Source organism: Lycorma delicatula, chromosome 10 (assembly GCF_047948215.1).
Source record: "Lycorma delicatula isolate Av1 chromosome 10, ASM4794821v1, whole genome shotgun sequence".
Classification (NCBI taxonomy): Eukaryota; Metazoa; Arthropoda; class Insecta; order Hemiptera; family Fulgoridae; genus Lycorma; species Lycorma delicatula.
In genome coordinates this window covers 5,609,204-5,636,752 of record NC_134464.1, presented here as the reverse complement: position 1 = coordinate 5,636,752, position 27,549 = coordinate 5,609,204, and the positions used below count along the sequence as shown (strand labels likewise).

Here is a 27,549-nt window from a genome sequence, read left to right as displayed (position 1 = left end):
GAACATGTGGGAATAGGGATTGTATGGAGAATGAAGGATTAAGAAATAGACAACAAACGGATTTGGTTTTGTAAAACTTTAAAAAATTTTAATAAATCTTATTTTAATTTTCAGTATGCCTGTTCAATCTGTACAACAGTAGTTATATAAAAAAGACAAAAAATAAGTATTTGTAAATATTTTCAGATGCAAGCTAAAAATTAAAATAATTCATTTACTTTAATTTTGTAAAGTTTTACACAGGGTGAACATAAATTATTCAGCGTATTTTAGGGGTTAATAAAATATGAATAAAGTAATGTCGTTGATTTTTTTTCAGACATTAGTGTACTAGTGTTACTGATGGCCTTGAATGAACACGCTGGCGTGGTGTAATGACAGGGAGGATCATCAGTTGAACAGTGGCTTCTATGCAGGAGAAAGGCAATTTGCATACTATGGTTTCATGATAGCAGATCTGTTATTATTGTTCATTGACATTTTCATTTCGAGTGCGGCCATGATCCTTCTAATAAAGACTATTAGGTATTAAAATTAGCAGTTTAAGGATTCAGGAAGTATAGTACATAAAAAAAGTGCTGACAGACCTGTCTTCAAGGAAGTTGTCGATCAAGTAAGAGCATTTTTTTAGAGAAGTCTTTTTGCACAAGTCAATCTTGTGCAAGTTTAGAACTGGGAATACCGCAGTTCACAATCGTGAAGGTTCTACACAAGTGCTTAAAACTTCATGCGTACAAAGTTCGGTCGCTTCATGCTATGGAAGATGATGGTAGCCGTGCCCCCATCATGCTGTTAACATTCTTAATAAAATGAATGAAGATTATGCATTTTTAGAAAAAGTAATCTTGTCTGATCAAGCTACTTTCCGTGCTTCTGATCAGGTTAATGGTCAAAATTGTCAGATTTGGGTAGCAAGAATCCTCATACTGTTCAACAGACACAATTTGAAGCCTGAAAATTAATGTTTGGTGTGTGTTGACTGCTTATGAAATGATTGGATTTTTCTTTTTCATTGAACCAGCAGTTACTAGCGCTAGTTATCTAGACATGTTATATGAATATGCAGTATCGTAAATTGAACAACGGCAATCCAACATTTACATCCAAAAAGATGATACACCATCACACTGGGCTTTATGTGTTAGGAACTACCTTCATAAACAATTTCCTCAATGTTAGATTGATTGTGATAGACCACTTCCCTGGCCACTTTAATTCCCTGACATTACGCCACTCGGCTTCTTTCTTTGGGGGTTTGTCAAGACAGGGTGTACGCAAGGAAGTTTGTCAAAATCAGTGAACTAAAAAGAAGAATTGAATATTTATAATAATATATAATATTTATAATATAATATAATTAATGGAATAACTCCAGATATTCTTCGTTATGTATGGTGTGAAATTGAATGTTATGTAGACATTTTACGCGCCACTAAAGGTGTTCATGTGGAACTTGTTTGAAGTTAATAAGTATTGTAAAGAAAACTGTTTGAAATGCTTTGTTCAGCAATAAAATATGTATGTAAGTACATTACTTAGTTATTTTTTTATCAAGACATAAAATACATTGAATAATTTATGATCGCCCTGTAAAACACTTATTTATTTTTGGGTTAATAATTATTATTTTCAAGTAAAATAATTTAAAAAAACGTATGCTTTCAGATTTTGTTTTGATTCTTATAAATATAATTATTAAACTCGTGTAATAAAATATACAGAAAAGAAAAACTTGTGTTCAGGTGCACTTGAGAAAATGACAGACATGAAAAAGAAAAAAAAAGAAAAAAAGAAATTAGATTGGTGTGGTTCCTAGTAAACTGTTTTGAAATTTAAAAAAATCAGGGTTACAAAAATGACAGAGATCAAACCTGATACAAAGTTATGAGACTGGACTGTTTGCCACTTGGCTCTTGCGACTGTTGAAGCTGTCAAGCTACTTGAACCACATTAAAAATACTTTTTTGATTTTACTCTAAAATGAAGCCATGCTGAAATCTCCCATTTTGAATTTTAAGTACGGACCTCCTCCTATCATCCTGCAAAAGAGCATCAATAAACACATAAGCTGACCATCCATCTGCCCTTATTAGTACTATGATTAACCTATTTCAAAATCTCATTTCAGCAAAATCAGTTGTTTCCAACTTAAAATCCATGCTTGAACATCTGTATTATAAACTTGGGGATTGGCATAATATTCTAAAGTTTCATTTGCACGTCATTATCATCATTCATTTGCATAGCATCATATTACTTTCTGATATATACCAACTTTTTTCACTATATTTATTAAGGATAATTTATTTTTCAGTGTATTAAATGCATGCTGTATTCTTTAGCATTGATTACTGGATTTTGCTGACAGGTAATCTACTTCTTCATAGGTATTGGTCGCTGTTGTGACAAAAAGCCACCGATCTTACTTAATCAGGACCAACATTATCAAATCGTCATATGTATGCCGTAATTAGCTGCCACAGTCCTTCCAACCACGTACTTAGAAATTCCTCACAGGTTAACGAAAGCATACTGCTGAAAAGTTTTTTGTCTTCACTTTTGTTTTTTGGTTTAACACAGTTCTCCATTTCTTTCTATTCTGTTCCAGTCTTGTAGCTTTAGCATACCTCTTACATTCAGCAGCAACCATAATTATCTGTTCTTCATATTCTAGTAATTGTTTTTCTTTATTGTTCTGTTCTACATTTCTTTCAAGAACCAAATTCACCAACCTGGAAAATTCAATGTATGAGCTATGCTTTTACTTTTGGCAAAATTCTTTCACAGATTTCTTTCTTTTCAGATTTGTCTTAATTCTTCATTTTGTATTTTCCCAACCCTTCTGATGTTCAACATTCCATAGCTGCACATCTCAAAATCCTCTATTTTTGGTTTTATTTTTCTCCAGTTTTATTTTTGTAAAGTGCTACAATATGTACTAATATTTATAAGAATTTCTTTATAATTTTATTAAGTGTAATCAACCATCGTTGCTTTAAAAATAATTTAAATTACCTTAATTTATAAGATAATTCTGATACAAATTGAACTCTTATTTGCTCAAATGTTCTGTAAGCTTGTAGATATCAGATTTAGGAAACCACCAGTGGCCTGGTCTGCAATTTTTTTTTTTGCTGGTTGCCCCACACCAGGAATTCTTCCTCCTTACATCAGAGGATATAGGTAATTTAGTCCTGCACCCTCCTCCAGTTTCTCATGTCATTTACCATGTAACTCACCACACAACGTGCTGATAGGAATCCCAGCTGCATTTTCAGTCTCAGCGAGGTCCGTCTCTCGCATCAAAAGAATGTGTGATCCAGGAAATCACTTTTACCACAGTAGATGCAGTTCAGGAAATCTTGTCTTCGGAATGTGTGTAGATACTCACCGAAACCTCCATGACCCGATAGGAACTGAGTTACATGGTATGTTGTTTCCCCATGTTTCCTATCGAGCCAAACCTCCAGCCGTGGAATCAACACTCATGTCTGTGCCCCATTTAGCAAAGCGGTCCAGGCCTCCTGCCACTCCTGTAGTAGTAAATGTCTGGCCTCCAACTTTGGCATCCCTTCGTAGACTCTTTTCCGGTAGATCGCCTGGAGATATATGTGTGGAATGCCAGCAGTGACTCTGCAACCTCGGCTGAGATGGTACGGTAGCTTGAGCTTATCTTCAAGGCTGTCCTCTGTTGCAGTGCCCTCAGTTTCTTGACATTTCGACGGACGCTCAATGCCATAAACCAGGAACTACATATAGTATTACTGCCATAGCGGCGGCCATCAACAGCTTATGTTTCAAGGCTCGAGGACCTCTTGTCGCCTCCATCAGTCTTCTCAGGTTGTTCATCACCCGTTTTGCCTTCCCACAGACTTCCTCGAGATGCTCGGTAGACAGTCCCGACCAGGCAAACCTGGTCTACTTCCTGGCCTGCCTTATTTTCTCTTTTTCTTCAATATTAATACTTTTCTTCTACTTCATTAATTATCTCTCAACCTTCCGACTTAACTCGACATTTGTATTTCAGTTTTTCTTCCCTTCAATTTTACACCCAAACCACTCTTTCTATCTGTTTTTCTCAACTTATTATTACTCCTTTAGTTAGTGGCTAAGTTTCATTTATTAATTTCCAATTTTTTTTTTTAATGAATGTCAGTACCTTAAAACTGTATGCAAGATTTTTTAATTTTTTTGATCTGTAACAATACAATATATATATATATATATATATATATATATATAGCAGTAACATGCAAATTAATTCGATCACTGATAATAGATAATAAAATGTAACTTTATTTAGGAAAAAATTCATACCTGTACTATCTGTGAGTATCTAGTAATTAATGTGTTCTCCTTTATTCTTAATCACTTCACGTTCACAATTTGGCATCGATTCAACAAGGGTACTACACATTTTTTTGATTTCTTCATCATGAATCTATACTGATATTATTACTTTAATGACGTCATCCATTACTGTACAATCCATTTTTGAGAGTCGTTTTTTGTCTTTGCCCAAAACGTTGCCCAAAACGTTAGTTGTGTTAAGTATGGGGAGTCCCCATACTTACAGTCTGGCTACTGTAGCACTTAAATATTTCATTCTTCAAAAACCATTTCCGCTTTTTTGGCAGTATGTCATTGCGCCAAATCTTGTTGGAACATTCCCTTGTCTTGTGAGAATTTATTTTGAAGTTGTGTGACAACCCTTTTCTTCAGGATCTTTATATATCCATCACTTTTAAGTTTTTCAAACATGGCACCATTGGTAAAATATAATTATTATAAATATAATATTAAAAACAACTTGCCAATATATTATTTGATTTCCTTAAAATGTTTTCAGCTATTCTGCCATCTTCAGGAGGAATTTATAATAATTTAGAATTAAAATATGTAAAAAATATAAAATTCACATGATAAAATTAGACATAATTGTTCGTCATAAGATAAAAATTTTGTAAATGTTACTTTAATAATTTTGTAAATTGTTGTAACAGTTGTGACATTCTTGCAAAATGGATGTAATTATTTTAATGTAACTTATGACTGTAACATTTACAACATGTTTATTTTATGACTATCAATTGTTATGTCTCTTTCTTTTTCCTGTTTAGCCTCCGGTAACTACCGTTTAGATAATACTTCAGAGGATGATATGTATGAGTGTAAATGAAGTGTAGTCTTGCACATTCTCAATTCGACCAATCCTGAGATGTCAATTGTTATGTCTCTAATTTTATTATGTGAATTTTATATTTTTTAATTCTAAATTATTATAAATTCCTCCTGAAGATGTCAGAATTGCCTAAAACATCCGAGGAAGTCAAATAATATATTGATCAGCTTTTTAAATTTATAATATCAGCTTTTTAAATATTTATAATATCAATCGCATTTCAACATGCCATACACTGGAAGTAATGAACAAGGACCTTCAAATGTGAAACAACCTCAAAAATTTTTTTCTGGGGATGTCTGACTGATTGTTGGATGCGAGCCAATGATATATTTTCATCTGATACTTTTGTAAAATATGGAACCCCTTGTCCTTGAACATAAAAATGTGATTCATCAGAAAACATAACATTTTTCCACTCTTCTTTGGTCAGTTATATTCATATTTTTTAACCCACAAGAGCCTTTTTTGCACATTGCTGGTGTTAAAAGCTGCTTTTTAGTTGGCCAACGAGATTTCCATCCAGCTGCAAGAAGCCGGCGTCTAACATTTGAGTAGTTTTTTCTTTTACAGACACATTTGAGGTTGAAAGGAACCAGTTCCTTTAAATTGTTTTAAAATGGCATTAATTGTCCGCCTAGTCCAACACCACTTTCAGAAGCTATTTGTCGCTGTGACGTACTGGTATGCTCAGAAAGAGAAACAATTTTTAAGTGCTTTCTTGAAGTTGTCCTTATTATATATTCAAGACACAGAGAACAAAAAATACAAAGATATGATTTTGTAATAAAAAATGAAATAAACTTTCACAAAACACTATTTATAACATGAAGATTACTAAATAACCACTTAAAAATAACCTTTCATTACACAAACAAGTTAAGGAATGGGTGTGGTCAAGAAATGAATCATTATCTCAGTTTTACAGTCAGTGCAAAACTGACTTCAGTTCATTACAACTGACAGGCAAATTATATAATAGGCATTTTCATGAAATTTTGTGGTTTGTGGTAATTCATCCTTTAATTATTTTGTGATGATTGGATTTGAGAAATTAGTATTCTCTTCTTGATTTCATGATTAACAATGGTTAACAGTGTGCTGTTAACCAATCACTTTATTGTGTAGTGTGAAATGAGTAAGTTCATTAAAACTAAACATACAATATTGTTTAAAAGAAAAGTATATCTATCTGTGTATGTGTACTTATTAAGTATTAAATTTATTATTCATACACAAATTAACTAGATTTAATTATTTATTTTCTTTAAAAATAACAGACTGACTCGTAAATACAAGTTCTTAGTAGTAGTTGGATTTTGTATTATATGAAAAATACCGCACCTGACCAAGAGAGCCGGAGATGCTGTTACTTTGCCACATAGGTTAGCATTTTCGGTCCCTACAACTGTAAATGTAGTTACAATTACAGTTCGTTTAAAAAATCTTTGACTTGGCAAATTGCTGTAATTCAAAATATAATAATTCTGTCATGGTAACTTCCTCCACATTTGAATTAATTTATAGATTAACAAACCAGTTACTGTTTTCTTAATAACTTGTTCTTCATGAACAAATGCAATTGCTTTTAAAAAATTAAATCAGCAGAAACATTTCACCAAGAAAATATTAATTATACAACAGTAAAAGATTTTATTAAAAAAACAAATTGAAAAAATAAAAAAAAAACAAAATAAAATTACATTTAAAAAAATACAAAATATATTTCACTAATTCATTTGAAATAAAACAAGATGCATACACCTAAATAGGGAATGACTTAATAAAAATACAAATTAATAGAAAAAAATTAATATTAATTAGACTTAATTTTACAATAGTGAAGAGTGTATCGTCTAAATCGGTACACAATTTACCAAAATATTTAAATCATAATAAAATTACATGATAAGTTAAATTTAAGAGTAGTAGGATTTATAAAATTATTCTAATGATTGTAAACCATCAATATTGGTAAAAATAATTGATCCTTTAAACAAAGGTTTTTAGAAAAGCTTTAAGAGAATGTAAAAAATTAAAAAAAGGATCCAAACATAAAACTTATACATAAACATTTGAATCCACAGATAAATTTTTAACATTATGAATTATTTAAATTGGGACAGCTGTTTTAATAGGTACTTAATTGTAACTGATATTTGATTCAGTTGATCTTGACAAGTATTAGTTTTTCCTGTAACAATGATAATACAATTCCTAATTACAAATCTATGAGTTAGAAAGCTTATTGTATAAATTGGCTAGTTTATATATAATTGTTGCTATTTTGGTGTGTTTGAAAAACTGATTTGTTAATTATTAATTGTTCCATCAGTGACAACATATAAATAAAAAAAAATTTCTACATTATCTAGTGCTCAAAGAAAAGTAACTATGTAGTAATTAATTACATTATTTATATTGAAGAATTTTACAAATTTATCGTTAATTAGTTAAGTTAGCCACTTAAAATTTCATAACTTCAGTTTTCTTTTTAAAGTATTTGTACAACATATCTGAGGGTCTAATACTAAAAATAAAAGCCAAATACTGATTCTAATAATTTAAGCCATTCACCTATTACTAGTACTAATAGAAAATTTTATTTATAATAAAAATTTGGATGGTGGGTAATAAGGAAGAAGTATTAAAGCAGTCTCACCTATTTTTAAAATAAAATGGCTGTGATTTGTTAAAAGAAAGTGCTTATTGTTTAAGTGAGATTCTGTGACAAAAGTAAGTTTTAAAGGGTTTTATTCTATTGATTCAGCAGCTAATTAATTGTTTTTTTGGGTCAGTAAATAATAGTAGCAGTATGGAATGGTGATTTCACACCACCAACCAATAGGATTGCAGTATTTCGGTCACGTGACAGTAGCCATCTTGGAAATTCCATTTTACCTATGGGGAATCCTTTTTCTCTAGCAGGATTATCAACCTAATTATGTTTTTACACTTTAAATATTAAATAGAATATTTCAAACATTAATAGTACTGGATGATCAGCTGTTGTCATCTGTTAAGTTGTGATGTCACTGGTTGGTGGTAGAGTTAAATAAATAATATTTAAAGTATAAAAAAGTGACTGATCTTGGTAGGTCTTGTTCTCCATCTCTCAGTAAGTGTGTAGACTAGTGCGTTAAGCCTCGTGGCCACACTGTCACTGGGACCATCTACGCCAAATTTGTTCTACATAAGTAGTTAAAAATTGTAAAATTTAAAAATATAATATTAATAGATTAAGCATATTTCAAATTTTATTCAAATAAATTAAAAAATTGATGATAAATAAATAATTAAATAAACAATTACATTTCATTTGTGTGTGTGTGTGTGTGTGTGTGTGTGTTTTTGTAAATAAAATATAGACATACTTTTAGGATGATCTGGATCATTGTGGACATGGCATTGGGAGGCGACTCATGTATGGATGAGGTCCTGGTTGTGGTTCACCAACAAAGTTTTCGTCACCAATGTGTACTCATCAACAAACCTTCCCATCATGTACCACATTATCAAACTGTGGCTTTTGGAACTAGTGCATGTGCACTAGCTAGTCTCTTACACCAATGCCACACCTTTCATGTTTAAACTAGAAAATGTAATAACGAGAAAAATGCCATAAGATGGAACAGGTAAAAATATGTACTATGTCAAACATTAGTCACCATTTGCAACATAGTCGACAGCAGGTGCATCCGTCAACAGATTATATTACAGGCCTTGAACCTTTTCATCCTACAATGAGAATAATTAGAATTGTAAAGACCAACAATAGTCATACATTACTGTATGGAGGTTTAAAGTGTTTGTCTATTATGAGATTGTTTTATATTTTAGTGTTATAGGTAGTCCTGAAAAGGACTACGTATTTCAAAAAAGACCTGGATGGATGTTGGTCTTTCATAGCTTGCTGTTCTTACAGTTTGTGCATTATAACCTGTTGCCGAATATGTCTGGAGACATTTGTGTTGTCTGTATCCATCTTTCGTCTACAGGTACTTTTTATGGGCAGATTTATATAAGGATCATGTTCTGGTTCTATCCTGATGATATCTAATATATTATCAACATCCATACTTGACAAATTTCCCTAACTCCAATTGTTAATTTATAATTTAAAAAAAGATAAAGGTTCAAGTGAATAAAAAACTCGCATAGACAGCCTGGATGATGGTGTGACTGCGAGGCTTATCGCACCAGTTCACACATTTATCAGGTGACTAAATTGGAAACCTACCCGATCCAGTTCCTTTTTTATACTTTAAATATTATTTATTTAATCCTACTGTTAACCTGTTATATCACAACTTAGCAGACAATACTGATCCATTACTACCACCTACCTTTGAAATATTCAAATTAATATTTAATGTTAAAAAAATTAATTACGTTGGCGACCCTATGTATGAGGGAAAAGAGAATTTTGAAGACCATGGGTGTTACTTAACCAAAATACTGGTACCTATTGGTCGGTGACATGAAACCACCATATCCGTACTGATAATATTGTTGGTTATTAAAGCAAAGCTACTGACTTTATGGCTTACTTCAAAGCCATAGCCTGTTCATTATTAGAGTTGTGTTATCTTTAGATTTCAACTGTTTCTGACGGCTTTATAACTTTAATTTTCTGAAATCTTGGGGAACTGTTCAGCTATTAGATATCTATTTTATCCTGTTTTCCATCTATATAACATTTTAATTTAGACATTTTACAGTATTTTTATCTTATGTTTTATAAAAACTAGAATCAGAAAGAAAGGGGCTTTAAACATATAATATCATGTGTGAGTACAGAAATGTATACTGTAGGAATTAAAACTGACCATTATCTAGAAAAATTACATAGAAAAAAACTTTGAAACACATAATAAATAAAAAATGCAGTTGATGAATTTTACTATTGTTGTTAAAAGATGAGCTATTATGACGATATTCTCAGTTAGTTGTTAATCAGTAGCTATTATTTATTTACAGTTTTGTTAATAGCTACTTGTACAGAAGTTCTGAATAATTACTTAATGTACTGCATGTATTTAATTAGAAATATTATATTAGTCTGATCATAAGAACTGATGTCAAGATCATCAGAGTTAATGCTTTGTTTGAAAAAAAACTTTGTTGTAAGCAATTTTATATTTTTCACCTTATGATAATATAGTGCTGCGTTGTGTGTAATTTGAGATATATGAACTGATAAAACCTGCATTAACATTACTAACGAGTAACATCAGCTTAATTATATTATTTTTTTGTACATTATTCAACATTTATGTACTTTTTTCCTTTGTGAACATGTTGATAATGTAAGTGATATCAATTACTCATATGTTGTAGTTTTATTTCATTTATTATTTATTTTTTTTTTTTTACAGGTTAAAAAGCATCTATGGATCAAGAAGGGAAGGAAATTTTGTTATCAGTTGGTGATATACCTTTGCCTTCTGAAACGATCTCTACTAAAGCGATTGATATACCTTTACCTTCAGATATAGCTCCAACAAAAGCAATTGATATACCTTTACCTTCTGAAATAGTCCCAACTAAAGCATCTGATATTCCTTTGCCTGTCGTCACAATCTCCCCTATTGCTAGTGATATTCCTTTGCCACCTGAAACGGTACCCACTAAACCTATTGATATACCTTTACCATCTGATAAAGCATCTACCAAACCAACAGATAATGGAGAAGATATTAAATTATCTGTTAAGTCAGAATCACAGTCTCTTTCTAGTAAGGAAAAGATACCTGACAGTTTTAAAATATTAGTGTCAGAGATTGTTCAAAGTACCTCTGTTGATACTGAAAAACATTTGGTATTAAATGAAAGTTCTGAAATTGCACAGCCTTCAAAATCATCTGATAAAATGGGTATGAAATCCTCAAAGGAAGATCGTTCAAAGTTATCGGAACCTGACGAAACAGTAAAAAGTACTGTATCAGCATCTTTGGATGCTAGTGTCTGTAAACCTGTGCATGCTGTTCATACTAAAAATTTAGGTGTTAAGGCTGTTACTGCATCTGAAAAAGATTTCTCAAAAGTGATAGTTGATAAAGAACCTGTTGTTAAAAAAAGTACAGAATCTGTTAAAAAGTTAGATTCTGAGAAAACAGATAAACCATTGCAAGGAATAGTTGATAATGATGTACAAAGATCATCTGAGATTTCTTGTTTGTTACCAGGTACATCAAAGTTATCTGATTCTAAGATTTCAGTTAAAACTGCTACACAAACTAAGACAGTAAAGTCCGCTTTACAAATGTTGAAGGAAACTTATGATGAAGAAAATTTATCATCTGAAGATGATTTAAATGAAGATGAGTCTAAAGAAGAGATTTTGGAGCTTAAATTTAGTCCTGTATCTCAAGCAGAAACAGAAAAAGAAAGTGATTCAGAGAAGTCCACATGTGAACGTAGTGCTAATGAATCTGGTACTAATAAGGATGTAAGTAATAAACTAAATAAAAATGAAAATTCAGGTATCAGTCAGATTGACACTAATGTTAGTAATGATAAAATTTCTAAGATAAATCCAGAGAAAACTATAAAAGAGAGTCCATTACCAAGTTTACTGAGTTTACCTTTATCATCATTATTGAATTCTGTTGAAAAATCAAATTCATCAGTAGATACAGTCAATATTGATAATGAAAAATTGTGCAAAACCCAAAATTTACCTGTTACCTCAGATATGTTGCAGACAGTTATTGTCACTGATAAAGTAGTATCAGATGATAAAATAGCTTGTGAAGAATCTGTTAAAACTGCTAAAAGTGATTTAATTGTTGAGAAAAATGATGTTGAAAATGAGATTGGAGTAGGAAGTGTGAAAATATTGTCTACTCTCTCTAAAGATGTAGTTAGAAAAAAAATTGCTGAATCGGTGGTAAAGGAATCAGGAATTGAAGTTAAAGAAAAAGTAAATAAGAGTACAACCAGTTTTAGTTCTCCCACTTCAGGGAAAAATTTATGTGGTGTAATTAGTAAGGAAAAACAGTTTTCTGATATCCATAAAGAAGAAAAGAAAGAAATTGTAAAATCAGAGCTGACTTTAAATAAACCCAAGCCACTAGAAATAAAAACAAATTTGGAAGTACAGTCCGTCAAGGTTATTGACAGTTCTAAAAAAAGTGCTGTAGTAGAATCAGAACCTGAAGTGCATGGCTGCTCAAAAGTTATTCCATCTGAAAATGATGGAAACAAGATAAACGAATTGCTGGATATTCCAAAAAATGAAGGTAACTTATCTGTTGCAGAACTGAATGTATCAAAGCAGTCAGATTCGGTAGATGGTAATATTCAAAGTAAGTCTGAGGCTTTGGAAAAAATAAATGAATATCCTACTGTAGAAACATCAGTGGTAGGCATTGAGTTAGTGAATATGGATTTACAAAATTGCAAAAAATCGGATTTGTCACATAAGGTACTTGCTGAGAAACCAGAATCTTCCGGTGAATTAAAAGAAAACGAGAATGTTGTAATTAACAAGCCAGTAGATAAACCATCTGTGTCAGATACATTAAAGGGAGACAATAAACTCCAAAGATCTGTTTCAAGGATAGTCAGTAAAGAAAGAAAAGATGATACTGTGTTATTTGAAAAACAGACAATGATGCTATCTTATTTAGAAGGAAGTCCAGAAGGGGTTAAACTCAGTCTAAGCAGAAAAAAAAATGTGTCTGATATAGAAGTAAAACTATCTTCAAAAGATCATACGGATAAAAATGTTAATAAGGAATCTCTGAAAAAATCCAATTTATTTATTACTGAAAAATCTTGTTCAGTTTTAAAAGAAAAGATTGACACAGGAGAGTCTGAATTATGTCAGAAACCCAGTCTTCAGACAATAGTTACAAAGTCATCTGAATTTATAGAAAACATCGATTCTATAACTGAAAATGATAAATCACCAAATAAATTAACTATAACTGATGGTGCCAAGCGTGTAACTGAAATGGATATTGTATCTGAACAATCCACTGTTTCTGAATCTAGTAGTAATGAGCTTGTTGGAAAAAGTTATGTTACATGTTCTGTAAAAAATCTCTCCTATAAGGATAAGGAGCTTATTTTGTCAATTTCAGAAAAGTCAGAAGAAGAATGTGTTAGTGTGTTATCACTTGAACAAACCAAAAAATCTGAATTAGGTCCTGTAAGTACACAAAAATCCGTTAATATACCACAAACTCAGACTCTGCTATTATTCAGTGAATATCCAAGTAAATCTGATGATTCCAATTTATCTACATCAGAAAATAAGTCTGCAAATGAGTCTTCTGAAATTGTATGTGAATCTGTAAGACTTGTTAGTAAAAAAGGTAAAGAGTCTGAACTTCCGGATGATAAACAGTCTGAGAAACTGCTGTCTAGAGTGCATTCTGAAATAAGTAAAACTGAAAATTCTGGTGCAAAGCCTTCACCTGTTGAATGCAAAACAGAATTTCATTCAGAAAGTTCAAGTTCTGAAAAGATCTTGTTGAACATTAAGAAGCAAGCAATATCCGAACTTGCAGATAGAAATATGAAAAGAGACAATTTAAATTTATATCCAGATGTAAAAATGCAGTCGCATCAGGAAAGCAGTCAAGATCAGAAAGAATTACAGTCTGTAAGCCAAGGTTATCAGACTCAACAAGGTTTGCTTGTTGAGTCTGATGATAATAAAAATTCACAAGTGAATTCTGAGGTAATTAAAGTATTGGAGAAGGTTAGTGATATAAATGTGGTTAAAGAGTTTGATAATGGTGATGAAAGTAGTAATTCTGCAGCTAAATTTGAGGAAAAGATAACTTCAGAAGTTATGTATACTTCAAACCAAAAATCTGATCAGTCATCTGTGACAGTTGAACCTGTTTCAGCCTCATCTCCTTCAAAACAAGCATTAAAAGCTGAAGTTGGCAAAACTGTTACATTCTTAGAATCGTATGATAGAGATTTAAGGAAAAGTAAATTTAAAGAATCTTTAAAAAAAAATACTTTTGAGGAGAATAGGCCAAATATTGAAACTGTAGCAAAGTCAACAAAAATAGAATCAAAAGAAAAATCATCTTCATTAGTTAATAAGCCTTCCGATCATTCAGTTGTTAAAAATAATGAAACCAGTTCTGAAGAATCAGCTACTGAAGTCTTTAAGTCAGCTGAAGATGATGAGAAAATTCCTACTGATAATCCTAAATTAAAGACCTCTAAAATGAGTTCTTTAATTGAAGAAGGTGCAAGTCAGAGTAATATTCCTCCACCGATATGTACAAAAGAAATTATACCTTTTATGGCAGGTGAGCAAGAACTTGTTAAAGAGTCTGTTAATACATCATCAAAAACACCGGATGTCTACAAAAGTGAAAACCTATCAAGCTGTGATGAAGAATCTCATAAAGGACCCAAAACTGATGCATTGGTCACTGCTATAAAATCAGATGAAATACCCTCTGTTGATTTAAAATTAAAACCCGATTTTATATTGACGGATAGTCTAGAATCAAGTAAGCCTCAGAAAGATTTACTAAAGATAGACTCTTCAGTGATTATCAAATCTGATAGTAAAATTTATATTAATAAACCTATAATTCAGCTTGATTCTCATGTCTCTAAAATTGAATCTTGTGATTCGAGTGCTCAGATAAAGATTAAAGATTCTCCTGAACCTTCTAAGAGAATAAAACTTGTAAGACCGGTTTTTACACCAAAGCCTATTTTTGATATGAACAAACAAAAAAGTGGAGAAATTGAAGCATTCCCTTCAAAACTTCTAGCCCAAACTACTGTCTGCACAAATGAAAAGTCTGATTTAAAAGATATAAAAAAAACATCACAAGAGAAGGATGCAACTGTGAAACCTGTTTCAAAATTAGCTAGTAATAAAGATGAAGTCGTAAATCAGCCTGCTGAATTATCCAGTAATATGAAATTAGTAAAAGAATCTTCTCAGGAAACAATAGCTATTAATACAGAAGCAGAAAAAGTGTCTACTGTTGCTGTTAAGATTGTACATGAATCTATAAATAAAGAAGCATCTTTTAAAGAAATTAAACCTGAAGCAGTAGAGAAAGAGGATTCTTTAAGCACAGTGGAGATTGAAAAAACCCACCTGGAAGTTGATACAGAAAAACCAGAAATCAAACATACAAATAAAGAAACATCTGAATCGGTTAAAATTCATGACTCTTCAAAAATATCTGTGGATTCAAATTCTTCAAAATCAGATACTACAAGTAGTAATTTAGAAAACTTGGACAAAATTACAGGGTCAATGACAGAAGAAACAAAAAGTACTAGTCCTAATGTGAAACCTTGTCATCAGTTGCAGATATCTGCGATAGATATTACTAAATCAAAAAGTACAGACAGAAAATTGACAGCTGATGCATCAGTCAAAGAATTTGACTTTACTGAAAGTGGAAAAGTTGCTCTGGAAGTTGAAAACGCAGATGTACAGAAAATCAACCCAGAGCCTGTTACAACAAAAGTTGAAGCTGCCGACATTAATATTCCAAGAGTGAAAACTCCTGATTCTCCTAAAAGAGTTAAGCTTATTCGACCATTATCAGTTCCTAAGAAGCCTATAGAAACTGTTACTTCTTTACAGTCTTTACCAGAGTCAAATTTATTACGTGAAAAACTTGAAGAAAAACGACCAGAACCTGCAAAAGTTACTAAACGAAAAGCTGATGATTCTCTTGAAAAGCCAGCAGCAAAGCAGCAGTTATTGTCAATTGAAAATGTAGTGTCTTCTGCTGAAGAAAGTAGTAATGAACAGACTAAGAAAATAGCTACTGATAGTGTGTCATATATACATAGTTCTTTAAAATCTCAAACCACTAAACCCATTATTAATATTATTACTACACCTGCAACCTCTTCAAAATCTGACTGTAATCTTATGACTACTACTTCAACTGCTAATAAACCTTCCTCTAATCTTACTATTTCTACTAAACCTGTTGCTAATCTTACCACCACCACCACCCCTACTACTACTACTAGTACTACTACTGCTACAGATGCAAAAATATTAACAACTGTAAAAAAAACTGTTTTACTTGAACAAAAAGAGCAGTGTTCACCCGAATTGATAGAAGGTAGTACTGTAACCATGTATCAAGAACCATTAAGAAAGAACATTGCAAGTTCACCTATCTCTTCACAGAATAAACAACTTGAATATACTCTTAAGATCGGTAAAGCTTCTACTACAATGATACCAAAAGAAGAAAAAAGTGAACAAGATATTAAAAAGGTTTCAAATCAGTCTATTGTTGCAGATAAAGATACGTCTGTAAAAGTAGGAGAAATATTACGAGACTCTGATGTGACAATAACACCAATTATTTCTCAAGAGTCCCTAAATTCTGGCAAAGGAGTTGTTAATAGAAGTAGCAGCCAATCTGAATTCAAGCTTCCTGATCAATCTGGACAGTGGAAACATTTAACAGATGTTAATATTGTTCCTGTTGAAAGCGGTGAGAAACAAAAAAATGAAGAACTAGCAAAGACAGTGGAGCAAAAGATAAAAACAGAAGTTGAAGAAAGTGCTGTTTTAACGACTTCAAGCGGGGTAAAATTTAACATTCAATCCACTCCACCAAAAGTATTAAATGCCCTAATATCAGAATCTCACAATTCATCTTCAGATGACATACAGTTTATTAAAGTTGTATCAACACAAAATGAACCGGCTCCTGCAGATCCAATGAATACTTTACATTTAAAACAAGAAATGGTGCGTGTCGACCCTCCTAAAAGACGAAGAGGTCGACCTCGAAAAATACCGCTAGAAGCTCGCCCACCAATGGATATGCATCATATGGAAATGAGTTCCCATATGGGTGAAGAATATGGAGGAGGTCTATTTCCTGTTCCTTTGTTTGATATGTCAGAATCAGTATTTACAACACCTGGACATCATACTCTTTTTCCCGATCAAGTTGTACCCATGTCTGGACGGCCACAACGTTCATGCCGTGGTCGTGTTAAATTACCTGTTGTCAGAACTCGCAGGCCAAGGGGGTCTTCTATGGCAGGTCGAGTTGGCTCTTCAGGTCGTGGTAAGTAGTTTTGTTTCTGTTATTTTGATTTGTCATATATTTTGATTATTTCGATATTAAGCAGGCTTTATTCCTTAAACTGTGTTTATAAAGTAACAAATTTTTCTTTTTGAGTTCCATTAATAATCTTTTTTCCTATTTTTTTATTAAATAATTTTAATTATTACTGCAGTATAATGTAAACAAGTATGTTTATTGTCATGCTCAGTTGTCCTCTTGTCACAGTTTTATTTGATTAGTGTCAAATGCCTTCCTATGTATATTTTTTTACATAACATTAGAACTCAACATTAATGATCTGACCCTCAGTAGTAAATTCATATTATGATTGGAAGTATACCATGTGAATGTTGAAGAAAATGTTGAGCATGCTTGTGGTTACACTTCTGATCTGCCTTGCCTTCAGTCTTAGATAGTGTAAGCTCTTCCACTGCAAAAACTAGTCTCTTAATTATAGTTGTACACCCATTTCTCATTCGCAATGATAACCTCAACTTAAAAATTTGGTCATCTTTGCCTTCTAAATTCAAGTCCTGATACATAATTCTTGTGTTGTGCAATCACAGGGTCCTAGGGATTACTTAGACAATCACTGTTTGCTGCTGCATATACATGACTATACTGTGCTCTATATTAGAGTAGCAGCATTAGAATTTTTGATTGCAGTAAAATCATTTGAATTATTGGTAATCATATCTCTGAAGTATTTTTATTCTATTTAATTTTTTACATGTCAGATACTTCATCCTTATTAAATTGTACGTTTGTTTTTTTATTATAGCATTAAACTAAACCTAAAACATTCAGATATATATTATTTGGAATGAAGATGTTAGTGTTAAGAAAATCATTATGTGAAGAGAAAACCACTGACCATTGCACATTAAAAAAAAATATATATATTAATATTTTCTATGTAATAAGAATTAAGTTGCTATGGGGACATTTGAAAAATATATAATCAGCTGATTTCAATTTATACTTTGTATTTCCACTGGTTATTTAAAGTTGTATAAATGTGTTTTAATTTATTAGAAGATACAATGCGTTTAAGATTATTGAAAAGTAAGACTTTAAAGTGATTATTTTGTATTTTTAAAGAAGCTCTTGTTAATTATGTTCTCTTGTTCTTTTAGCATACACAGCTTACTTTCAAATAATGGTTTATTACTGTAATTTAAAGATTATAGGAATGTGTTTTACCCTAAGAAGCGATAGGCTCGCATTAATGTTGTTTGTACAACAGTCTATATGTATATATATTTTAATATTGGTGAAATATTTTTTTTACGCAGTCTTAAATAAAATTAAGTATAAAACAAAATAAATTATCTTTTTAAATCTATTTTTACAACAGTGTTTTTAATAAACTTTTTTTAAGTTAGATCATTGTGAGTGTCTTTCAGTATGTTAAAGTAGTTCAAACTTGAAATGTGTGATTTATAAAAAAATATATCTTTAAGTTGACAATAAAGACTTTTTCAGTTCAGATCATTTTGAGTGTTGTTTAATATTATAAATTAGTTCAAACTTGAAGTATATCAGTTTTATAAAAGTATATCCTTAAAATTTAAAAGTAAAGGTTGCAGTATAAATTGTGAATTATCTTTGTAATATGGTTGAAAAAATCTAAGCAAAAATATAAATGAGTTTATTCAGATCATGTGAAAGTTGTTTACATTTTTTTTTCAATAAAACTATGCACTGACCAAAAAGAAACAGTGTAATTAAATACTTTTATCAAAATAAATAATTCGGTTTTGTTTAAATATTATTTTTTAGTAAAATTGAATAGGAATTAAATAACTGAAACTCATTTTTATATTTCTTCATTAAATTGAATCTTAGCCGTAGGTATATGTTGTAAACAGAAGCAGGTATTTGTTAACATTGGCTCTATTGATTAGTACAATAGCAATCCTACGTAAAGACTACAGTTACTGAAAGCTTATAACTATTCTTAAAATATTAAATAATCTAAAGTAAGCCTGATAGTTTTGGTTTGAAATTTAAAATGTAATTAATGAGAAAAGATGATAGCATGACACGTATGATAACTTTGTGATGAAGTTGTCAGAGTGGCTGTTAAGATTAATAGGTAGAATATTAAAGAACGCATTTAAACTGCAGTGTTTTTGTTTGAGTTTAATAACAGTAACTGGGCACTATGTGGTTTCAGCAGGATGGAACTTACAGTCATTGGTGAATAATATCGTTGCTGCTGGAATAGAGATGTAATTTATCTCCACCAGTACTTTTGGTGTGTGATTTTTTTTATTGGAGGACATATAAAAGCCAATTATATTCGCATAGCATTAAAGAACTGAATGCTAGGATTCGTGAAGTTTGAATTATAGTGGTTTTTTGTTTTGTTTTGAGTTTAATAACAGTGACTGTAGATTGATTTATGGTAATAGACAATTCTGAATTGTTTATTGGAATAGTTGTTATGAAATCATTTTGTTTGCTAGACAATTCAGTTTCTGCTTAAGGGGAGAATTTTGTTTAAGTGGTTGGACCACATGACGTATTATGTGGTTGCAGAAAAAACATTTTATAAAAGCCACAATTAGTTATGAAAACTGTACTTTGAGGTTTTGAATCTTTCCTGGTGGATGAACTCTTGATTCATTTCATACTCTCATGTTTGATTCTGCTCAAAATTATTTATCAAAATTTCATCACAGATCTTGTAATGTAAACACTAAAAAAGCATTATCTTGTGCTAAAAACCATTGTTTACGTTCCACAAAATTGTGAACTCGGGTGTCTTTGTGATTTGAGTCTTTTGTCTTGGAACTCACCAGAACCCATCTTGATCACATTATGCAGTAATTCAGCCTATTATGGGTGATTGAATGTACAGTGTCAATATTCTCTACAAATTCCAATAATTCCTAAATTTTTGTGTCTGCCCTTGCAAAAAAGATCATTAATGGAATTTTGCAAAGCATTAGTCAAAATTTACATTGGTCTTCTGCTACAGTGACACTTGTTCTACCCAAATTAAATTGTTTGATCCACTTTTAAAAATTACAACAGTGAATAAATTTTTATCATACTATTTTAATATCTGAGTGAATTTTGACCAGTTTTACACCTAACAGAAATCTTATCGTAGTTTGCTGTTCTTCCACCATATATGTTTTAAACAGAGCTGACATTTTCAAATAAACAAAAGAGATTAAAATAATGGGAATTATTTTTGAACAGCTGATATTTCCTATGTCAAGAGTGCCAACTTGAATGTCACACAGTTTCAAGATTATTCTGTTAAATAATTGTCATTTGTCTTTTAATTACTGAACGACCTTTGTAGCTCTGCGATTGCCATGTAAGTATGAAAATAAAAAAATTAAATTTCATTATTTGTTTATTTGAATCGCTTTTTCCAGTGTCCTACTCTTTATTTCAGTCACCAAATAAGGAAATACACATAATCACACATATATATATATATATATATAACACAAAAGCTGGTATATATGTATATATACCAGCTTTTGTGTTATTTTATATATATATATATCTTTTATAAGTTAATATAATATTGAAAATGTATAAAATTGATTATTCAAAAGTATTTTTGTTTATGCTTTTAAATGACAAAAAAACTTTTTGTATTAATTTTTATTTTTAAGAGAATAAAATATTGAATACAATATTCTAATTACTTTATGTTTCACTGTTGTTATTGATATGTGATTTGTTTGCTATAACATTTAATTTCCTATTTCTTATTGATTTATAAATTCATTCTTATTATATAACAGGTCGTGGTAGGGGGTATAAAAGAAGATTTACTGATGATGAACATATTATTACAATTGATAATGTTGAACAAGAAATGATGAGAAATAAAATACCTGGTAGAAGAAGATTGTCTGGTGGTAGTAGGATGGATGATGATGATGACGATGATGAATCTGGGGATGGAAGAAAAGAAAGTGATGATGATGATAGAAAACTAACAAAAGCAGAAAGAACACAAAAGAGAAAAGAAGAGAGAAAATTAAGACTTTTAGAGAAAAAAAGAATGAAAATTGAGGCTCGTGAAAAAGAAAAGGCAGCTGCAATAGCATCTGCTTTAGCTGAAGAAGAAACAAGAATGAGTGCACCGGAAGGAAGCAATAGAGGTTTGTTACATACTTTTCCTTTTGTTGATTGGTATTTATTAATTCATTGTATATTCAGATTCCTATTTATATTCTAGCCGGTACTTAAATTTGAATCTAGGTAAAAAATATTTTTAATTGTGTAATCCATGTACTTTTATAAATTAAATAAATTACTTCAAAGAAAAAAATTCTCAAACATTGAAAAATACTGTGCATTTTAGTAATAATTCTGTTTAATAAACTTAATACAGAAATTGATGGATTTTCTAAAATAATTGTAGCCCGACTACTTCATTTGAAAACTTTAATTTATATCAGACTAATAATATTACACAAAAAATATTTTAATTTGATATTTTAGACCGTACTTGTTGGTATTAAATCTTTCAATATTGCATTTCAAGTAATTCTTTCCCCCTAACAGGTAGCTCACAAATTTACTTTTGCTTCAGAAAAAAAATTATTTTAATTTTAGGCAATATCATCTGTACACAATCTAGTAATGTGTTCAGACATATCTTTTATGATTATTGCGTTTAAAATTTATTTTTATATTCATTCTGTCATGTGTTATTTTTTTTATCATTTCCTTTTTCGAAAATTTATTAACCTTTTTGAAATATTTCATTTTACTGATTCTATATTATTGTATTAATTAATAATTAAGTTATCTTTGTCACATTCAGAATTTTCTAAATCCTAATTTAATTAAATACTACCATTAGATATTATTTCCTTTAAATGACTAACCTACTGTTTTTGTTTCTAAACAGTAGTACATTAAGCGTTCTGTTGTCAGGTTAAAAATTTGGCATTTTTCAATTTATCATTTCATTTTCCTTATTAAAATAATGTAGATGTCATGATGGTGGTGATTTGTAATTATTTTTACATCAGTTTTATTGTTACAAGTATGAAATATACATTAAATAAAATGTTAAAAATTAGAATAAATGAAATTTTCTAATAAATGAGTTTTCATACTCATTTTTTGTGATTTTCAGAAATAATTTATTATTTGAAAATTGAATAGTCTAAAAAGCAATAAAGATTTTGATTTTGTTTAAATTATGTAAATTTGTCAAAACATATACAAAAAAAAATTCCTTTACACTTTTTTAGATTTATTTGAATTTATTATTTTAGTTAAGTGTTGCATTCAAACTTCTGATCATTTACATTGTTCAGAATCATATATTATGAGTTAAATAAAGTGATTCTTTTTTTTTTACCGATGTAGAGATGTGAAAAATATGAAAATTAAAAATAAAAATGTGATTTTCTACCTAATCACTAAACAATAATTTCACATAAAATTATAAATTTTTTCATTAATGTTATGTGTAAAATAAAAATATTATAAAGTTGCCATTTCTGAAACTAGTTGTTTTTAAGAAATCATTAAAACGTAACTGTTGTAAAGCTACAAAGAGTATTATGTTGTCTTTCTGTGATATGCAAAAGTCGTGTGAAGATTCTAAAAGCATAAAATAAGGCATGTCTCTAGAAAAAAAATATTAAGACATCAACATTGGTACTCTCAACAGAAAAATTAGTAATAGTACTTATATGTATTATAAATAAAATATTTTAAAATTCAACTTTAAGTTCCTAAGTCCTAAGGAAAGACATAGGACTTAGCATTTAGGATTAAGTTAACCTTAGGTTAACATTTCAAGCCAGTGCTCGGTATCCTAGCGGTTAATGGTAAAGGAGAATATCAGCTGTATAATTTAAGCTAAAAATGTACCGTTAATATATTATATAGAAAAAAAAATTAAGAAACGTACTCTCATATTTTATTGCGATATAATTAATAATTAAAATTTTTTTTCAGATGGACAGGAAGGTCTATATGGTGATTTGTTAGAGAAAAGGTAAAAAAAAAAATAATACTTCTTTTTTTCTTCCTATTGAGTGAAAAATCATAAATATCACAAAAATCATATCTAATAAAAAAAATTTAATTAAAAAAACCAACTCAAATCAACACTAAAATTCCATTTTAACTTCCCGTTTCTAGAAACATATTACCTAGACAGCAGTACTCGCAGTCTGTCAGGATTCACCTTGAGTGTTGTAGAATTTTTCTTATATATCATTTTATATGACGGTTTTGTGTGATGATAGAAATTAATATCCGATTTAAAATTTTCACAAATATTTGTGAATTTTATATGACAGTCATAACGAGTAAGTTTTAAATAGTTACATTTAGTTACAACATTCAGTGTAGTTATATTCAGCGAAGTTACTTTTTGTTTCAGTTTATTTTATATTGGTTTTAATGTAATATAAAATAAAATAAAATGGGGGTTAGCTACACTTTAAGATATTTTGGTAGTTTCTAGGGAGTAAGATCGGTTTAAAGGAAAAATTGATGACTTTTTATTTACTTCTGAAAAATCTGGAAATTTACTTTGACAAATATCTTTTAAATTGTGAGTTGATAACAAATCGAGCTAGTAAATTATTCAGTGTAGAGATAGTACAATAGTTCAACGATGATGAAATAGAACTACTAAGCCGACTTTTGTGTGATGATAGAAATGAATACGTAATGATAAGCTAGAAAGCCTGTTCTAAGCTTTTGCTAACTGTTCCTAAGCGATTGCAATTACTAAATAAAAGTTAGTACAAAAAACTTAACGTTGAAAAAGAAACATGTGTTGTCTGAAAAATTACCAAGCTGTAATGAGCTAATTAAAAAAAAAATTGCATTGTCCTATTATTGTTTTACTTTTGAAATAAGTATAGAAATAGTTTCATTTAAATATTTTAGCTTTATTTAATTTTACCGGAGTTTAAATTATTGTTATAGCTTGTTCATTGCATATGCAATTATTAATGGTTATTTTTTTATTTTGCTTTACTCCTTTCATTTGTTTGTAAGGTTTCATATAAAGCTCCTGAGATATAAGATCAGAGTTACTGTCTTGAAATCAATGATGTTCACTATACAGATTGTATTATTGCTGAATCAAGTAAAAGTGTCACGAGAGCTGAATCGCTTTACATTCTTGTGGGCTTAGCGTAATGTATGGCAACATATTCAGCCCAGTGAAGGAGCCAGTAGGAGCAACTTTACTCCTCAATTTCCCTCCCTGGCAATTCTGACATGGGATTCCTGAGAAAAGCTGTATCATTTTAAGGCAAATGTTGCTCAGATTGCCTTCAACAGATGTGGCTATGGCAAATAATATATTTGCATGTTTTATGTAGGACAAAAAAGTAAAAATATACTTGCGTGTGTGCATGTGTGTGTGTATTACTAGCATTGTTGTCGTGGCTTCACTCATGTCATGTGATTATGTGTGTTTCCCATCACAGTCAGGGGATGTTTAGCCAGTCTTTCTATCTAGCCAAGGGGCTCTGCCCCTGAACCTCGCTCATGCTTGTGAGTGTAACAATGATAAATAAAAATTAAAGCCTGTTCAATTTATAAAAATTATCTGTGTTTTGTAATTTCATCAGAGCAACAGTTTGGTCAGTATTGGACCTGAAACTTTGAGTGGTATGAAGAATGTGAGTTTCAAAATAGTCGGCTTCCAACTTAAAAATAGTAGTTACAGCTGATTTCTTGTCCTCTGTACAGGTAAAAATGTATTTTGCCCAATTCTCAGCATTACCCAATAAACATCACTAGGAGGTGACCGTACTTCAAATTTTTTTTTTTAATCTTTGTATTTTGTACTTTTTAGTCAAGTAACCAGAGGCAGGTGCAGCCAATCACATCACACATACAATAACAGTGGCAGTGGCTGTGTGTCATATGCTGTTGCACCCCTTAAAAGATCAAAATTAAAAACAAACTTAAGGTGGTTTTTTTATCTGAAGAGTATTTGCAAATCCAAATCTAGTGAATATTTTGTTTAGTATAGTGGGAAAGGAGAAAATGTGCAATCATTGTTCAACGTATTTTATCTTTCTTCACCCAAATTGAAGATTGAATTTTGAAAAATATAGAAATTGGATTTTAGATATTCAAGTGAAGATTAAACACACCAAAAATTAAGTTATCTTCATTTGTTACCAAGAAATTAAAAAATTAGTAAATTTTATTGTTATTCCATTTTAACCCTTTATACTTGGAATTTCAAAAAGTCTTTTCTTAGGGTAAGAAATTTGTGTACTGTGAAGAACTGGTATACAAATTTTCATCTATTTATCTTCAGTGGTTTTGTTGACATTGATTTTGAATATATCAGGACATGTTTAATAATATATATATATTTATATATCCTACCTTATGAAAGGGCATTTGTATGTGTGTCTGCCCCTCCCCCCTTAGCTTAGCACGTGAATGTACTGATTAGTAGCAGAAAATCCTGATTCGTTAGTACGTCTTGTGGTGGTCGTCAGGTGTATACTTGTTATATTAAAGTATATCGATATATTGCATATATATGCAAAATATACACTAATAATATATTTTTACTTCCTACTAATTTACAATACTAGAATTAACAATAAATAAAACAATTAATATTTAATCGAATTGAATGTAAAGTGGACATGAAAACAGACACAAAATTACAACATCAATTTTCTGCCATAATTCGGCTGTTTGTTAACCAATTTTAAAAAATGAAATGTCATTTTGTTCAAAATAAAAGGCTTAGTATTTAAGCAAATCACATAAATTTTGATAAAACTAATATTTATGGAGATATAACAGATTGAAAAATAAACGTAGCTGCCATTTTGTAATTTGCAAAGGTATTTAATTCCTGATTTTTTTAAATAATTTGAAAACATTATTACCAAGACGCTTACCAAATATTAATATGTTTCTTCTGTCCGAACTTGAGATATAAATTTTTATATAAAAATAACAAAATGGCGGACAGGAGGAGAACAAAGGAGAAATTGCCATTTTTCCTAAGGATATTTTCTGTTTAGTTTTACAAGTAGAATCTGAAAAAGTATAGCCAGCCCACCATTTTAGAAACATATATATATATGCATATGATTTTTGGCGAGCAGTATGTTGAGACACAGCTCCTTAATTAATAATTTAATTAAGTAAATTAAATAAAAACTTCACTGTTTCGTTACTTTGTATAATAAATGTTCGATTGAAAATTTGTTTGATATTTTATAAATATATTAGAATTTCAATATATGATGTTATCTTTTGAAATCCAGAATGGGATCCAGAAGGAAAACAAAGCAAAATAGGACTTATATCATTATGAACTTTTCTGCTCATTTTGATGTCCTGAATCAGTTCCTGAAGTTTGGCGAATATGTCTTGGAACACCCCGTTTATAAATACAGTTTATAAAGAGATGATAATATTCAACAAAATGTAATGTTATGAAGAAACATCATTAATCAGGGTTTGTCGCTGTTTGTACCTATTTCTTACATAACAAATAATGAAATTGTTTAATCTTTAATTAATATCTGTTCTCATAACAATTCAGCTAAACTCCCCATTTTTATTTGTTAAAGAAAATTATTATTTTTAAAATTTTTCAATATAAAAAAGTGTAGGTTTTGGTTTTTTTATTATTTATATACTTATGATGTCTGGTTACTTGTAATGTGTCTATTTTTAATAATGTGATTAAGACGTTTAGCCATTTTTACTAGGGCTCTTTAAAAGGTTGTTGGCGTGACAAAGAAAACAAAAGATTTCTCAGATTGTTAACTTTTCAATGTAGTCTTGAAACTTGATACATTTAGACCAAAAACTTTCCAACTTTTTAATACTCTCAGTATAGTGTGATTTGTCGAACTCTGTAGGATAATTGGCCGAGAGTCAAATCTGTCAGATACAGTATATATGGAATCACTTTCATGTGCACGTGGAAGTATAGCTCTTGGAATTTTGCTGTCTGAGACGTGTATTCAGGTGCATTTTGATAAAAGAGCACTTTCTTTTTGGTCAAATGTGGATTTTTACCTTGAATAATACCCTCCAATCAGTCCGTTAGTGAAGCATAATACTCCCCAGTAATAATTCTGCCCTTTGCTAGTAAGTTTGTGAGCACTGCACCATGAGAATCCCAAAAACCCCTGGCCATAATTTTTCCTACTGCTAGAACCTAACATTTTCAGTTTCTTTGGTGTACTTTTGCTTCCATCTACTGTTTATCTTTTTTTTTACGTCGGAGGAGGAGGAAAAATCTGTAACCAGATGCCCAGCAGCCTGCACCACTGGGTGTTTGTGGTTTCCTGCCAAAGATAGGGG

At 30.5% G+C, this 27,549-nt stretch overlaps 1 protein-coding gene across 8 annotated transcripts in view; it reads left to right on the top strand.

Moving 5' to 3' along the window:
- e(y)3 (PHD finger protein enhancer of yellow 3) overlaps window positions 1–27,549 on the top strand; it is a 117,874-nt gene that overhangs the window by 3,978 nt on the left and 86,347 nt on the right. For 5 of the 8 annotated variants that reach the window (XM_075377242.1, XM_075377238.1, XM_075377237.1 and 2 more), the window contains 4 exons: window positions 320–1,522; window positions 10,561–17,232; window positions 21,006–21,368; window positions 23,188–23,227. In XM_075377242.1, the coding sequence (XP_075233357.1) occupies window positions 10,575–17,232; window positions 21,006–21,368; window positions 23,188–23,227 (7,061 nt within the window). In that variant the 5' untranslated portion in view covers window positions 320–1,522; window positions 10,561–10,574. The remainder of the gene's footprint in view (window positions 1–319; window positions 1,523–10,560; window positions 17,233–21,005; window positions 21,369–23,187; window positions 23,228–27,549) is intronic. The other 3 variants (XM_075377241.1, XM_075377240.1, XM_075377236.1) reach the window with 1 other exon arrangement.